General features: G+C 42.6%; 1 protein-coding gene across 2 annotated transcripts in view; it reads left to right on the top strand.

The window, feature by feature from the left end:
• Nucleotides 1–4,398: 4,398 nt before the first annotated feature.
• The window catches only part of NETO2 (neuropilin and tolloid like 2), a 29,559-nt gene continuing 16,986 nt past the window's right edge, over nucleotides 4,399–16,971 (top strand). The window contains exons 1-2 of one of the 2 annotated variants that reach the window (XM_068693635.1): nucleotides 4,399–4,872; nucleotides 16,213–16,269. In XM_068693635.1, the coding sequence (XP_068549736.1) occupies nucleotides 4,839–4,872; nucleotides 16,213–16,269 (91 nt within the window). In that variant the 5' untranslated portion in view covers nucleotides 4,399–4,838. The remainder of the gene's footprint in view (nucleotides 4,873–16,212; nucleotides 16,270–16,971) is intronic. The other variant, XM_068693634.1, reaches the window with a different exon arrangement.

Genomic DNA, 16,971 nt, shown 5'->3' on the forward strand with positions numbered 1-16,971 from the left:
ATAATAGCAGCTCCAAGCCAAACTTGAGAGAAGTACTGAAAGTCTCCTCGGTTACTAAGTTTTTATTTGCTATTTCTTATATGAACTGATAAGATTCCAACAAAGGAGACTGACATATTACATTCCCCCAACTATTCAGAACAGTATATTTTCTTAATACGCACCTTTAATATTTCTCTTAAAGTCACATGAAAAGGTAGATGTTTTTTTTAGATAAACTCCTAAGGCTATTGTATTTGTTAAACCCCATTGATAGAATTCTCTCCTAATAGCAAAATTAATAAAGGGTTTCATAATTAAGAGGAAGCACAATTTAATGTGTTCTTTCTCTTGGATGGTTGGAGAATAAGGCTAAATGCATAATGCCACTGTGGCAGCAAAGTCAGCCGTAGCTCTCTGTCACAAAATAACAAGCATAGATTAGCCTCCTTATGGTTTTTGGAAAAAAAAACAATTAGGAATGAAATAACCTCATGCTGACATTTAAGCTGCTGTCAAGTTAACAGAACAATGAACTCAGTATCTGTTGCTTTAAGGTGGTTTGCATGCTCAGTAGCGCATCACTGCATCCCTTCATGTACAACGCTTTTTTGGAGCCTTAATAGCTTTCTTATAATAAACTTTATGACAGATTCTAACTGCTCAGAGCCTGGCTTACAACAGTCCATGCATATTATTTTGAATTAAGGCATTAAATAGTGTTAAACCTCTTGTCAAAGGTTTTGTGTCATACTTTGGCTTTCTTTCTATTCCATAGGCATCAAAAAATTGTTTCAGGAAGGGTGTTACCCTTCTGCCAGCAAGTTTAAGAAAGCAGCATCAATTAGAAAGTGTATTTCCAGGTAATCTTCACTGGAACTGAGAAAGAGTTTTAACTGCGTAAATTTTCAAAATACATCCACCCTAATACAGCCCTGGTGAGAAATGCTATTGGAAGGCTTCTTCGGTGTGAAATCTCACCTATATAAAAATACTGTTGACATGCCAACTGACAGATGGCTGTTGAAATACCAGCTTGCTTTGTTCTCATTTTCCATGAGAAGCTTTAAGACTGAATCTTCCTGCTAGATTTATCATTAATGCAGTATAATCCCCAACAAAAGAACCAACTTTTCTGCTGCAGATTAACAGGCATGTTCTGTATAGTAGGGGATCCTTCCTCTGATGAGGCCATCTTTACTAATAGCTGCACTAAAAAGATTTGCTACAACTCATTGAAGAGTAATCACTATAAATGCACCAAGTCCATTCAGGACTCCTAGAACTTCTTTCAGATAAGTGCCACTTAATAGAACAGAAGTCAACCCATACGCTTCCACTATATTATTTTAAAGTCGTCAGAGCTTAGTTTTGTCAAAACAATGTTGAAAGGGCTGAATGTGCTAGCTTTAAAGGTATTGATAACCAAAGAGAGATTTTTTTTTCCCATCTATTACTCAAATGTATTCTAAAGGAAAAAGCAAATTTTTTTGATCAAAGACTCAGATGTGTCAAGAAACAGAGAGCTATTGAGATTTCAAGTCTGAAACACTGCTCTGCTGTTTCAGTAGCCATATACTATCCATTTGATTTTTCCCCCATTTTGGCAACCGGATCTTTTTGTTGAGGCTCTAGTAATACCAGCCACAGCTGTTACTGAAAATATCAACCACATAGCACCATTATTGTAATTAATTCCTGTCTTTGGTGAAAAATGGAATCCCTTCTGTGATGCAATCCTTAAAAAACGTAAAATATATTCCAACCTTGTTGCATGACTTGTGCTAGAGAAGTTTTTAGATGTATTCTAATGCTCAGATCTAATTATATTGCCTAGCAAATCCAGAAGTGCACGGTAAGCTTCCTGAAGACTGTCAGTATCCTTAATGACTACTAGAAAGTTTTCTCAGTTACTTAACTCAGTAGTAAATAACAAAGTCAATTATACATTTCTGTATGATTACATATTACATTGCTATACTGAGGCACCTGCATCTTCAATCATTTTCTAATTAGAAATCATATGTAATTAAGATTTAACAAATGCACCTAATCCTATTGACAAGCCCAAGCAACAGAACAGTTAAAATGCTACTCCTAACTTCCTTTCCTAATTACTCACTGTTAACATCTGTATTTTTGCAACCTCTTTTAAAAACAATACCCAGGTCATCTCAAGTTCAAAAACTGACTGTTGGTCCAAGGCTATTTGTGATGCACAATCTGCTACCTGAAAGCAGCAAATATGTTAGGTAGTGTTAAAATTTAAACTTCTTTGCAGAACAGTAAAACCAAAAGTTTTAAGGAAGAACTATTGGGAAGAAGCAAAATCAGTTCTAATAATGGAAATCCAAAAGTTTTACTGTAGCAGTTCAAGGGACTCGTTATTTAACTGGTTGTGCAAGTATTTAACTACCTGTATCAAAACGAGTGGCCCCATTCCCTTCCAGGAACAGCTCCCATTCGAGAATGATGACAGCTCAGCAGAGCAGCAGAACACACACCTGGCCATCCAAAAGCAGTTTTTAATCTCTGTTAACTACTAAACTCAAGCTTAATGGACCTGACGGCACAGCATTCTCTTCCCTGGAAGAGAAGGCACTCTGCAGGCTCAGAAAGTGGGAAGCAAAAGTTTTTTCAGACCTGTCAGCAGTTTACTGTAGAGTATTTTAAAGCACCACTTATCACAAGAATTGTAATGAGACAAAGCAACAGGGATGTCCAGATGAGGAATTTCTCTGAAAGCAGCAGTAAATGGTAGCAGAATATGTCACAAATGCACGAGTGGATCCTGCTACCCAGGTCTCCCACACTGACAGATGGATGCAAGCCTGCAAGAGAAGCTGGAAATGCTCCTACGCTTCCCCAAGTGTGTAATAGCTCTGTCCGACCTCCTAATGGACAAACTAGAAGTGCAACTTCTCAGTTAAATTGGCTATAGCAGCCCGGTTCCTGGCAATTACTACCAACTCGTATTGAGCATGAGATTACTGTTTTTTCTATATTTTTTTCCTGTGAAACAATTGACTACAAATCGTTTACTCAAATGCACATTCAGCTTGCAGTCTGAGAATCAGGCTGCTTGTCTCATTTCTTGTATCATCAGAAGCAACAAAAATACCAGAGCCAAATGTTGCCATCAGCTACATTGTGCATTCAATAAATAAATAAATAAATAAATAAATAAGCACCCCCTAACAATCTGCACGACAGCATAGTCAGTTTAAATATTTTGCTTATGTACTTCAGAAAGGATACAAACCTGTGGATGACTACGGATACAGGAGAAATCATTACTCTGCTTGGTATTTTCTAGGGTTGCTACAGTTAAACATTTTTGTTAGCAGAGAAGAAGAGCACGAAGCAGATCCACCTAACGGGGGCTACTTTTTACATAGGAATTTTCACTGTAGAGTTGAACATTTCCTCCCACCGCTGTAAAAACGTACAGTTAGGAGGGGAATAGAAGGCAACTGCTTTATTCAGCGCTGGGATGCAGCAGCTCTTGAACAGTTCATGGGAAACTCCCCTTTGAGAAGCGACCGTATCGGCCCTATTTGAAAGGACAGTTCGAGGAAGCGGAATAATAGAATTATGTAACTTGGGATTTTGCCACAGCATCAAGCTTGATACTTCCCATCAAGCTGTTTGTAACACCGAAATGGCTCTGTAATGCCCAGAGGCGCCGGGGACCTTTCCTCCAAGGTCTCGGCTGTCCCCCTCAGGCCGCCAGCCGGGAGCAGGAGCGCGGCTTTGCCGATGGGGCCGCCCAGCACCGCGCCGCCAGGCGAGCGGAGCTTCCCGCCTCACGCCCACGCTCGAGGCTGGAGCAGGCGGCCCCGCAGGCTGCACGCCAGCACCTAAAGGCCCGGCTGCCGCGGCCCTGGGGTGGGCTCCGGGCTGCTTGCCCGAGCCCCGAGCCCCCCCGGGAAGCCCCCTGCGCCAGGCGGGCAGCCCGTGCCCGCTGTCCCACCTCGGGCCCCCGCCGCTCCTCTCGCCGGCTGCCCCGAGGTGACGGGGCGGCAGCCGGGCGGGCAGCGGGCAGCGGGCGCCCTTGGCTTAACTTCGTGTCGAGCCCCAGCTCCGCGGGAGCCGTCGCAGCATCCGCACAAAGGGCGTGTGCCGGGTCCCGAGCCGCAGGCAGCGCAGCGCCGCCGGGAGCGAGGGGGAGAAGGGGGGAACGCCCGGCGGAGCGGGGGCCGGCTGCCTGCCGCCCCCGGGCAGCCACAGGCGGGCACAGCCCTTCACCTTCCTCCGGCCGAGCCCCCGGGCCCCTCTCCGCAGCCGGGCGAACCCCAGGACCCGGGGGGCGGGGGGCCGGGGGCAGCCGCCCGGCGCTGCCCTCCCGGGGCACGGGGCCGCCGCCCCCGCTCGGTGCCCGGCCCGGCGGGGGGAGCGCGGCGGCCCCGGCGGCTGCGGCTGCTTGCGGGGCTCGGCGGGGGGCGGGCACATGCGTACAAGCGGCTGAGGCGAGCAAACCCCCCTCGCGGCTCGAACCGGCTTCATTCAGCGGCTGGGAGCCGCCGGGCTGCGAGCGGAGCGGCTCACCCAGAGCCTCCTCCCCGGCCCCCGGGGCGGGCCAGCCCCGACGGTGCCCGCCGAGCCCCGCTCTAGATGGGACTGAGCGCGGCGGCGGCTCCGGGCTCGGGAGAGGGAGGAGGAGGAGGAGGAGGAGGAGGAGGAGGAGGAGGAGGAGGAGGAGGAGGAGGAGGCTGAAGCTCCGGGCATGGCCGCGGGCGGGCGGGGGCCGGCCGAGCCGTAGTCGCGGGCCACAGCGCCCTCGCGGGGGGCCGCCGCGCCCGGCCGCGGCCATGGAGCGCCGCTGATCGCCGCCGAGGGGAAGCCGCCGCCGGGAGACGATGGCCCCGCACCAAGTCTGCTCGGTGCTGGAAGGTAGGAGCCCCCCGCCGGCCCCGAGCCCCCCGCCGGGGGGGCTGCCCCAGCCCCGCCGCCCCTTCGGCCGCCCCCGCCGCCCGCCCTCGGAAACTTTTGGCCGAGGGGCCGGGGATGCTCCGCGCCGGGGGAAGCCGGCGGCAGCTCGGGGCGAAGGGGGCCGGGAGCCCGCAGCCACCCCCGGCTGCCCCCGGCCCGTCCCGGCCGGGCAGGGTCGGGCTGCGGGCGCTCGGCGGCCGGGGGGACGCAGCCGCGGCTCGGGGGATGCGGGGCTGCCCCGGGGCTCGGCCGTGCGCCCCCGAGACGCGTGGGGAGCTTCGCGCTCCATCTTTTCGCAGCCGGAATGCTCTGTCTGCACCCCTAACTCTGCCGGTGCCATGTGTAACTGTGGGCAGGGTAGCGGGCTCGCTGTCGGGAGCGAGCTCTGTTTTCAGCGAGGTTTTCACGAAATCGGTTCCCGCTTGACCGGTATTCACCTCTGCTTCCCTTGCACTTGAGGCTTGTAAATCCTGTGCCTAACTACTTCAGGCGCAGAGGTAAACAGCTGAGGAAAGCCAGCCTCCCCCCCCCGGCCTTTCCTTATCTGTGCTATTATTTATAGAGCCCGACGACAGGCGAAGGGTCTCTGATGGAAAACAAAGCTAAACGTGGCAGTTAACCTTGTGCCTCACGAGATGGTTCCTAGCGCTCCGCATCTTCTTCAGCAATGCCAGACGTGCACCACCGGGGATCTTTTTTATTAAATTATTCCATTAGGAAATTTTGGAATGTCTGTTTGCATTATTTAAACCATCGAGGCATTACTGCAGTGGGGAGAACTGTTTCTGATGTGCATTGATGTCTTTCCACGGTATGAAAGTTGTAAAGAAGTCTGTTTTAAATCCAGAATGTTTCCTTAGCCCATAAAATCCCCTGTCTCTTGATCTGAAGGATAGTTATCTTGAGGGTTTAAATAAATATTTTTCATTTATTAGCATAATAATTGAGAGAAGAAAGTCTTTGCTTTCAGCAAATGCCCATTATATAGAGGTGTTAACCATCCACTGGTTTTAGACACCACAGGAACAAAAGGCTTACTGGGTAAGCCCCAAGAAAATGTAGTTAGTTTTATTTTTCCACTTCCTCTGTAAGTAATGTAGCACATAGTTAAATACCATAAACCACGGTAAAACCACCATAAAATACAAGTGACAATTCAGCTGCTTAATTACTTTCTACGTACACAGACTTGATTGCATTTCAGAAATATCCGATTCTTCACAATTTGACTACAGGGTTTCTCCTGAACAGAGCTCACTCGGATCGTTTATAATCACACTAGTGTCCAGTTAAAAAGAAAAGCACTTCTAAAGGAAGTTTTTAGTATTATTTACAATAAATTGCACAAAGCCATTAGTCAATAAGCTGTTAGTATTCAAAATGCATCACTTGCCATGGCTACAGAAACAAGGTATCATTACTTAGCATCATACATGCCCTTTTATCTCTTCTTCACTAGAAGTCTGCATATAGTCAGTCTTACAGCTACTCATGAAGCAGAAGAAAAAAAAAAAAAGAAGAAGAAAAAGATTCCTATAAATAGACGCACAGATTTAATCCTAAAATGAAACTATGGGAAATAACATTCGAATCAAGCCACCATATTTACAAACTGCATCTTAAATCCTGCATGGAAACTCAACCTACAATGACAGTAGGGTTTTCTTCTCTATACAAATGGCTTTGTAATTTACTTACTGAGTTCTGCTGAAGCCCATAAGAAGCACCCTGAAGCTCAGTACACTGAAAAACCCTGTATCTTTCAATAATACTTATAATGGTTTCAATCAAGTTCTTACCATGAAATGCATGCATACATTTCTGTCATCCACAAAGGCTGTATTTTGGGCTGCGTACCCCAGGGCAGGCCCATCATGCTCACTTTGGGGCAGTTCACCTTTCTTTTATTATACTTGTTCAGAACTCCTGTAGGTTATTCCTCAGCTATCAGCAATAAGGGCTGACTAAAAGAAACATTTTAATATAATTCTTATTGCCTTTATCCATAGTGTTCAGCCAAACTTGTAAAAGCCTCACGTTATGTAGCAAAGCCCATCTCACCCTGATTGTTAGCTCCCATCCAGCCAGTAGTGCTGAGTACCGAGGCTGCCATAGTGCTGCAGCTTTTGTCAGAGTGGAGCCCAGCCCACGTCTGCCTGCGCTGTCAGTGGCACGTGGGCTACTGGAGGCCAGGGTGCTCCCTGCATTTTGCCCCTTTAAAGGCAAAGCCTTTTCCTCCCTTCTGAGTTCGCAGTGAGTTTTTGACCAGCACTAGAATCATTCTTGAATTCTAGCACAGCTTGCAAAATGCAACTGCTCTGCAACAATAGGGCATTATAGCCCTCGATTTCATACGAGAGAAAAGCAGCCGCTTTCTTGATAAGCCATGTTTCTGCTAAGCATTGGAACTAAATATAGCATCCTGAATTTCCTCATATCTTCCATTCACGCTATGGGCGTGTTCCCATTTTTCAGCTATGCTCCCCTCCTTCATTTCCATGCACTGATTGGTTAAAAGAAATAAATAAATAATCCGTAAGTTAAATCCAGACTATGTATTAGTTTTGCACTGCTTTGGTTATTATACTAGATCACCTTAAAAAGCCAACGAGAGAATTCTGTAGTTTCTGTCCTAATTCAACAAACAGACAGGGCTAAAACAAATTACCGCTGCTCCCGGAAAGTCGACATTCCCAGCCTTGCAATGAGGTCCAGAATTATTTCCAACTCTGCAGGTTGCAAGAATGTGGACTTCTATGATTAACTTCCTGCCGTTCTGCTCAGCCCCCTCATTTGCATTTTGGCATGATTTTAACAGCTAATTTCTCACAAACAAGTAGTGTTAGGATGTAAGGCTTCCTTCCACGTGAAAGCTAGGAGTTACAGTCTCCTGTGCCCAGTCAAAATAACAGCCTCCTGTACAATCAGAAGTTGTACAATCAAAAGTTGTAACAATGACCCAAGAAGCTGAAAGCAAGCAGATAAAAATATAATTCATAAACTGTGTTCCTGATTTCATGACTTGTCCACTGAAGCCAACAGTGAATTACTGTTTGTAAAGACTGAAGTGGCCCTAATGAAGGCTGTAGCAAGTGTAAGCCAGAGTTTCATTTGTTTTTTACCTAAAGATGGGAATAATTTGCAACAATTTCTGCTGCACTCAAAAAAAGAAAAGCTAAGACTGCTTGCACTGTTAAGCAATTAAGGAAAAGTTACTCAAGTAACTATAGAACATTTCAAAAAGGTGCTGTGTTAAATACAAGATTATTTGGTGGTATGCATTATGCCTTACTTTTAATACACATACAAACTTAGTATCCAAAATGTACTGCTCCCAGAGTAGCATAACTTCAAAAACATTAACTCTCTAGTTTTCCTAAGACATACTTGACAATGACAGCTAAATTTTTTTACAGAATAAGCTGGTTACAAGTGCATTGCTATTAATAGAAAAGTTCAGTCTGTAAGTCAGGTGTGTGGATGCAGTTGGAGTACAGAGTAACACCAGGCTGAAGCTAAAGGAGCTACTGAATTATGTATCTCTATCTCATGAAAAGCTAAGATGATCTGCACCTTCCCTAAGGTTTAATTCATGGAGAGAGATTAGACAGAAAGATTACTCCCCAAATGAAACTTTATAAGCTATTCATCATTTGTGAACCTGTCAGAAATTCACATTATAATTTATTGCAGGGATGGCGAAGGGAGCGATTAAATGTCTGCAGTTGTACCAGAAATCACACAGACCCTTGTGCATGTTATTTACCCCCCGAACAGGTTACACATGCAGTGAGGGACATGCTTATCTAGACTCAGGCAAAGTCTTAATTATAGTATCTTGGCTACAGTTGGGGCTCTAGCACTGCAAACAGGCTTGCTGCTTTTCTGCCTTGTATACTCCAATTTGGTTTTTAATTAACTAAGCACTTAGCAGTCTTGGACAACCTACATAGCTTGCTGCCTTTCTTGATACGTGACTGACAACTGCTGCCTCAAATACAGCAAGTGGCTGGGGTGGGGGAGTGTAAATTTTTCAACAAAAAAACAGCAGGTAACTTTTCATGAAAAAATCCACATTTCTTTTATTTTAGCTTATCTTTGTGCTTCACTCCATGTTCCGTTATTACAAAGCTGACCCACTATGCACCAGGAAGGGACTGCCAAGATGTTAACAATACCTGTCACAAAACCTCCTCCTTTAGCAGACAATAAAATCCATGAACACAGAGCAGTCTCTTTTCCAGGGACTAAAAGCAAGAAGCCAGGAAAAAATATTTATGCTCTACATTAGCTGCTCTCAGACATGACAGAAGACAGAAGAACATTTAATATTAATTCCGTGACAGATGTTCCTGAAAAGATCTCCACCGAAAAAAAATACGCTATATTGATAATAAAGAAATGAAGGGATAACAACGTTTGGAACAGTCTGATCTATTTCTAAGTGAGAAGTATCACTATCCAACTGTTCTAGGAATAAGTAATCTCTGGGAAAGATGTATTCAGAATAGTCATGTACAGCAGGATCGGGTCTGTCAGCTACAGGGAACCCATCTGAACTTTAAATCAGTGTATATGTTTTAATAAGGTTTTTGGAACCCCTCATCAACATGGTTTGCACATGCAGCCTTCTCAGCAGTCGCTTGCTGCACACAGCTTGGAGATGAAAAAAGATCTTCCATATAAAAAGGAAAGTGTCTATTTAAAAAGTGAAAGATATTATTCTTCTGGCAGAAGTTTTGCTGGCAGAGATACCCAGGATTGGATTATAAGTATCAGGATGTGGAGCAAACTGGTAGAATGAAGCAACCCACAGCTGCTCAAATATTTCTGATGGAGGAAGGGATCAGAAATGTTAAATGTTTTGGGCAAACCTGGAGGGGACTCTGTCACAGATCCATCCAAGCATGAATTGCTCTGCAGATGATTTTTATGAAAGGGAAGTGGGAGAACTGCCTGTACCTCCTGAACCAGTTAACCTAATTTCTCTGCAGACATACAGACTCCCAGTTTGTTTCTCTGGCAGTCTTAAAGAGAGGAATCCCTACTGGAAACAGCCGGAGTGAGATGAAACTCTTATCTGAGCATAGACCTGAGTGCATTCAGTCTGCTGGCATGCTAATGGCTAACAAGATTTGGATCTTAGAAAGGCACTAGAGTCACTGTTAATAGCTGATGAAGCCCACTTCTGCTACCAACATTTGTGAGGAGGATTAGAAATGGGTTGGCAGCTCCACTAGCATGCTCTGGGTAAGACTTACAAACAGCTGAAGTACGTCTTGCCTCATGCACGCCTTCATCTCTGTTACTTTATTCTCTTGCAATCCTGCAGTATATTGCAGTAGCTCAATAAATATTAAATAAATAAATTTAAAATTGAGAAAATCACTGGGGCTGTTAATAAGCTAAGTTTTAGGCAGCCAACTTTATTGCTCTCTGATATTCATTTTAACAATCTGTGAACGTCCTGTTGAGACCACAGAAAAATCAGGGAGTGTATACAGACTGCGAACTGTAAGAGCATGTGAGATTCGAAAACTGCTGTGTTTTCATCCTCAGCAATAGAATTGTTTGCTTAAAAAAGCAGCAACAGATGCAATCCAATATTCCTTTTATCAACTTGCAAATGTCACCAAATGCTAGGAAGAGAGGAAAAGAAAACTTATTCCCATGGACTTTACAGTTTGTCTGTTTCTGAGTTAAAAATGGCTTGAATCAGAAAGGCACTCAATTAGCTTCCTGAAAGAAAAGGAGGTGACCACCCACACAGAATTGCACAAAGTCCAGAGTGCCTCTGTTTTCCTTTTCCCACTTTACCTTGTTTGTCCAAGTTGAAAAAGTTATTTACAAAACCTGTCAAATACTTTGCATACAAGCAGCATCTAACAGCATGGGTCCCTATGCTTGATCAGAGTCCTTACAGGCAACTAAAATGCATATGAACAAATTATGCTGTACGTGTACTCTTGGCCAGAAAATAAGATAAAATGTAACATCACAAATGCCTCCACTACATTAACAGCTAAAATTGAGGTTTAGACTAATGTGGAAAAGCATTGGATGTAATGCTGGGATACTGCAATTAGCAGTTACTGAAAGTAATATTAATTTTAGCATGCAGGGGGGAAATTAAGAGCTGAGTTTAAGAATAGTACACAGGAAAGGACTCGTTCCCATAAGGCAAAACACAGTATATAATTAAGATCAAGCATTTGTTACTCAGGGCTGTATCTGCCAGAAAGAAGCAGGCATCCTGGCAAGATGTTGTAACATGCATGACCTGCGCGTTGCCAATTACTGTCTGTTTGGACTTTATGTACACAAGGTGCTGCCTAATCCAGGGAGTACGGCAGAGATAAAACAGTGAATCCTGCTCTAAGCAACGTCTGTCAGCTTCATCCCTAGGATTCTGACTACCACAAGTACTAAGAACATGTAATGCTCTAAATGATTAAGTCTTCATTTTTCAAATGGTGGAATTTTTCACTCTGTTTCTAAGTTTTGCTTGATTGCTCCCAACTTTGATATTCAGCTTGCCCTGCGTGCATAGATGCCCCATTGTTATCCCTGAAGACAGACACTGCTTGCAGAGCTACACAGCACATCTACTGTGTTTTCTCTATATGTGAAGATCCCTAGAGCATGCAGAAAAAGCAGAGGAAAGGCGTACCATAGAGAGCTCAGAGCAGTAGTGTATTCCATGAAATCTGAAGAATGCTTCTTGCCAGAAAGTACAAGCATATGTCAGATTTGCAGCCTACAGCACTTGTTTCTCTAAGCAAAACACTGGTTTCTTAATGTTGGTTGAGCATTTGTTTACTATAAAACTATATTATTCCCATGTTTAAAGAGAAATAGGAGCCACTCGTTTTTTAATCTATATGTGTATATACTTCACAAACAAATTAACAGATATTTTTTGCATCTTATATTCATTTTAGAGAACTTTAAGAAATGTCAGCAAATAAAATCTTGACTCCTGCAAAAAAATGCATGGTTTATTACACCAGTTCAGGGGATTCTTTTATGTTATTCCATAAGCCTATTTCAACAACCGAATAGTGATGATAACTTGCAACGTATGATTAGTGTCTTCACGCTTAAAAGTCTATATTACTGTCTGCAGGCTATGTGATCTAAAACATTTCATGCAAAGAAGTGAAGAAAATGAAAAATAGATTGTTTTAAAGGCAGAAAAAAACCTTGCTGCTTTTTCTTTATTTCCAGTTAATGTCACACAGGTAAAAGCTATCAGAGCTTTAAATGGTAGTACATAAACATGCACCATAATTAATGGAATTTGTCTGTAGCAAATACCAGATTCATGAATAAAAGAAGCTCCTCTTAATCTGTCTACCTCAATGGCTTTGCTGCTGTTGGTTTAATGGTAGCCCCTTGTACAGTTTAGATAGGAAGAAAAAAACTTAAAATAAGTTGCAGAATCACTTGTATCTATTAACAACTAACGATGTGGAAGTTTATAAGTCAGTCTCCACAATCTCAGTATTGTCTAGCAGAATTCTCACCACACTCCTCCATGAAAAACAACCCTAAACACCCTTCCGTCTCTTTGATATTCAATGTAGTCCTGCAACTGTGCACTGGTTGTGCTCCTGCTTACATTAGCAAGCCACCTTCAAGCATTTTGGGGCACCTACTACTTCTGTTTTCTGTACCATAGTAGAATACAGGGCTAAGTCACACATTACCTTTCATCCACACAGAAGAATGTCATGTCTCAGTGACACCTAAGAGACTTTAAAAGATGAAAAAAGGAGCAACGGAGGAATACTGTGTCTCATTGCAAATTCAGGTGCATTATAACTATTTGAATTTCAGTTTATCAGAAATAACAAGGTGATTTATGATCCTTCTGAAAGTGCTACAAGACTTTTAGTGAATGTAGTTCAGTATCTCCGCATGGCTGCTCTAGTCACTGTGCCTGTGTTGCTGTACGCACTCTCAGGACACCGGTTTAGCACTAGCTCTCCACTGTGCCGTCCTACAGGATCTGTCTCTTCCCTTGACATCTTCCTTCCTTGCTACTGGTTTAAATTAGTCTTTGAAATTTGAAAATGTTTTCCAGGAAGCAATATAGATTTGGGACACCAAATGACTGCTTTGTTGTTTTTAAAAATTACACTAAAATGGGTTAATGGAAGCAGTCTGAAAGGTTTAAAAATATCCTGGCTCATTTTTTTCCTTCTTTTCTTTTCATCCTGAACATTAATAGGCCTTGTTTCCAGCCAAAAAGCTCCCATTTGCTATCATGCACTGTATTGTGTCGTGTAAATGCACCCAGTTTAAGGCAATGCTGCCTTAGGGGTTTCTGCCCACTACTCTCAGGAGGAACAGATATACATGTAAATATAAGTCCTCTCTCCACCTTGTTGGTCACAGAGATAAGGACAGCCCACCTAGAGAATATTAAGCAGTGTGTTTAAAAAAAAAAAAAAGATGTGTTTATCACCAGGGATAAAGGTAGTGGCAAAGGTAGGCCCTTAAAGATTTGCTACCTGGGCTGCTTTGAATACATCTTAGGGATTGAGAGCAAGAGAGGGAGCATTGCTAGAGAAAGGCAAGAGTTGGAAGAGATTTAAAATGAAAACGATGAAAAGGGCAGGGAACAATGAGAAAGTGGCATATACTTACTATATCCACTCATCCGTATAACATGACAAAATTAAGACAGTAAGACAAATATTCAGACCATTTATCCTCTATAATTGTCTGCCTACCCACGCTGTTCTGCAGGAAACATGCACTGTTCCTTTGCACTTACACACACACAGCTCTGGGCTGTTTATAGAAGTAGCACAGGCTTTAGTGAAAACCAATCAGATTTCCTGAAGTCCTTTTAGGAAGCCTGTTTCTGTCTCCACATCATTTCAAGAAGGGAAATCACTGGTTAGTACAACTGAGTATCTGTTCAGATGTTCTTTCTACCTGTAGAAGAGACCACGGTCACTGAAATAAACATAGATGCTTATGGATGTTCTTAGGGGGAAAAAAACAAACAGACCAAAAAAGGTATGCTATAACAGCATTAGCCACAGTAGATAGCTATACTAAAAATAAAAATAAAAATAAAAATAAAAATAAAAATAAAAATAAAAATAAAAATAAATGCAGATTTGTCTCTGATAAGGGACTATTTGCATTCATTCTGTTAGTCAAGAAAGTATTTATTCAAGATTTCCGTGTTTGTTTGCTTAATGAAAAAAAAAAAGCCAAAACCCATTTTGCATTTTAAGAAGCAGGTGGTCTAAAAAAGTGGTCTAAATTGATTTGAGCTTCCTATGTCCTTGCAAAATAGAGGGTGGTCATCTTTAAGAAATGGAAAAAATGGTCCTTGTCAAGTTGTCTCATAACCATGTGCAGTCTGTTTTAATATGGGTAGAGAGAAGAGAGGGCAGCAGAAACATACATAATAAAACAGAAATGCAAGACTGACACTTCCAGGGGCAGACTTTGATTCCTTCCATCCCTCCCCAGGATAATAGATCTGTACCAACATTACAGTGGCATCTATATGAATTTAGTCAAGATCTCAGTAGTTCATAGTCAGTGCATGCTCCCTCTGGAGCTCTCAGAAGGGCTGAAAGTCTGATAGCAACACAGAGAATTCACAGATAGAGAAACTGCCATTTCAGCATGAGCAACTAGGATGCCTGAGCAATGAGAGGGAAAAATCAGGAAACAGAATGAACTTCTTGAATGTGACAATGGAGTTCCTGTTGAAATCTTTTTTTTATAGGGATGAGGCCATGCCAGTCTGACTTGGTATTAACAAATCAATTAAGAACACGGGAAGGGCCATACCAGGTCAAATCAAAGGTCCATCTAGCCTGCTATCTTGTCTTGCACAGAGATGCAAAAGCAGAGGTCTCAGACTGTAAAAGTAGAACAAATGATATTTGCCTCAAATTCTATCCCACACTTCCAGCAGTTTATGAATCAAGGGGTTCTTGAAGCAGAATCTTCCACTCTAAGGATGTGTTACAATGTTTGTGCATTAAAATAAAATAATCTTAGTTTACTCTGAACATGCCACCTGCTAGCTTTGTCTGATACCCCCTGGTTCTTGTAGTGTAAGAGAAACTAAGTGTTTGCTGTCTGTTCCCTGTCTCAGTATGATATTACAACTTGTATTCTATCTGCCCTCAGCCAGCTTCTGTCCGAGTCCTCGCCTGCTTCACCAGTTCTCTAATGTTTAAAATTAGAGATATTCAAGATGGAGGCAAACAAAAGATTTGAAGAGGGCATAATAATATCCTCTAACTTCATTCCCTTTTCCCTTCCTGGTAATCCCTAACAATTCAAGGAGACAAAGCATTTTAGGAAAATCAGGAGATTAAACCTGCTTTAAAGCTGTTGATGAATCGGGGAGTGTGGAATCCTTAGTGTGTGCTGTTCAGACCAACTCTTCTTGGGTGCAAGGGAAGTGTAATCATAAGGCAACGTCTGAAAGCAAGACCATTGAGACAGCTTCTTTTCATGGAAGGAAGGAAAAGGGTTGGGGGAAGGAATATAACAGAAAATCTTTAATAGGTCAAGTATCAGTTCAAATCACAGGTTAGTTCAAACCTAGAAAATGCCAGCATGTAACAAAATGCATCAGCAAACCAGCATGCTTTCAACAGTGTACATCCCAACATCATAGCTTCTGTAACTACTCAGAGTAAATCTCACCATCACGAGAACTTGCACCTGCACTGTTTGCAGAAATCACTGCTATGGGGTTGTAGCAGCGTCACAGCAAGCAGTCTTGCGGATACAATTCTGTAGCGCTCCTGAAACCTCTGTAGGGATACAACCATGCAGTGTCTCCTGTGGTCCTAACTAATTTTGTGTAAGCTAGGGAAGTCTGTTGTATACACATTATGCATATGGAGGTGTAGGATAAATACTGTTCAATAAAGCTGCCAAACATCTCTTTCAGGATATAAAAATTATATAGAAGATAGACATCATTTAACTTTATAAAATGTGTTCAGATCTGTAGATCCTCTATAAAGGATTCTTGAAGTCCCTTTAAACAACAAATGATAATTTTCATAAAGGCTTTCTTAAGGAACATGGAAGAAGAACCTGCAGTGCACTTAAACTACACTAGTTTCCTAAAGCTGAAATTAAAAAAAAAAAAAAAGCACATATATGTGCTTTTATGTGCATGTATTTTTGTATGTTCTGAGTTGTTTGGGCTAGTGATTCTAGGATTTGCATGAATTAGGATTGCATAAAATGGTCTGTAATTTTGTTCAATTACTGATGCTTTTCCTGTTCAATTTCTCTTACCAGTGTTGCTGGTAACAATCCTTGTAGTGGAAGGGATTGCCATTGCACAGAAGACACAAGGTACAATTTTGGTTTGATGATTTTCTTTCCAAAAATGTAAGAGTTTAGTAGTGTTGAATTAAGCAATATAAGTCAAAGTATTCAGATTCTCATAGGTCTTGAATTAATTATATGAGTTCTGGTATTGTCCATCCCTGCCCTCCCCACCCCCCATCATTTACTGCATTTTTTCCAGTTGAACAAAGCCATCCAGTCACAAAGAACATGAAGGTTCATTTACCCAGTTAAAATTCTATGGTTTTAGAATTTAGAGGTGGGAAAAAACACCACGGAAATTCCTGTTTTCTCTATCTGACAACAAGCTTTTCAAGCAGTCCGCCCACAAATATTTTTAAAGCCTATACCTCCTGAGGGGGGAAGGCAATAGTTTCACAAACCTTATTTTCTCATATGTGGGATTCATCCACACATCGGAGAGAAGAATTCCTTGAACTGACACCTACAGAATTTCCTTGAACAATTTCTGTAGGAGAGACGAAGTTTTCACCCCCGTAAATAAAGGCTGCCAAGATATCAGTGGAAGGTGATGTAATTTGCAATTTACTGTAGGCAGCTATGACCTGTATCAGCATGGACTCCCTCTCAAAGGTCTGCAAGGAAAAACTGCATAAATATAAATAACGTGATGAGAGCACCCCTGTGAGATTTAGGAAAAATCTAGCAGAAACCACATATTCTGTTTCCTTCTCTCTTCAGTTCTGC

This window comes from Anas acuta, chromosome 10 (assembly GCF_963932015.1).
Source record: "Anas acuta chromosome 10, bAnaAcu1.1, whole genome shotgun sequence".
In the NCBI taxonomy this organism is placed as follows: Eukaryota; Metazoa; Chordata; class Aves; order Anseriformes; family Anatidae; genus Anas; species Anas acuta.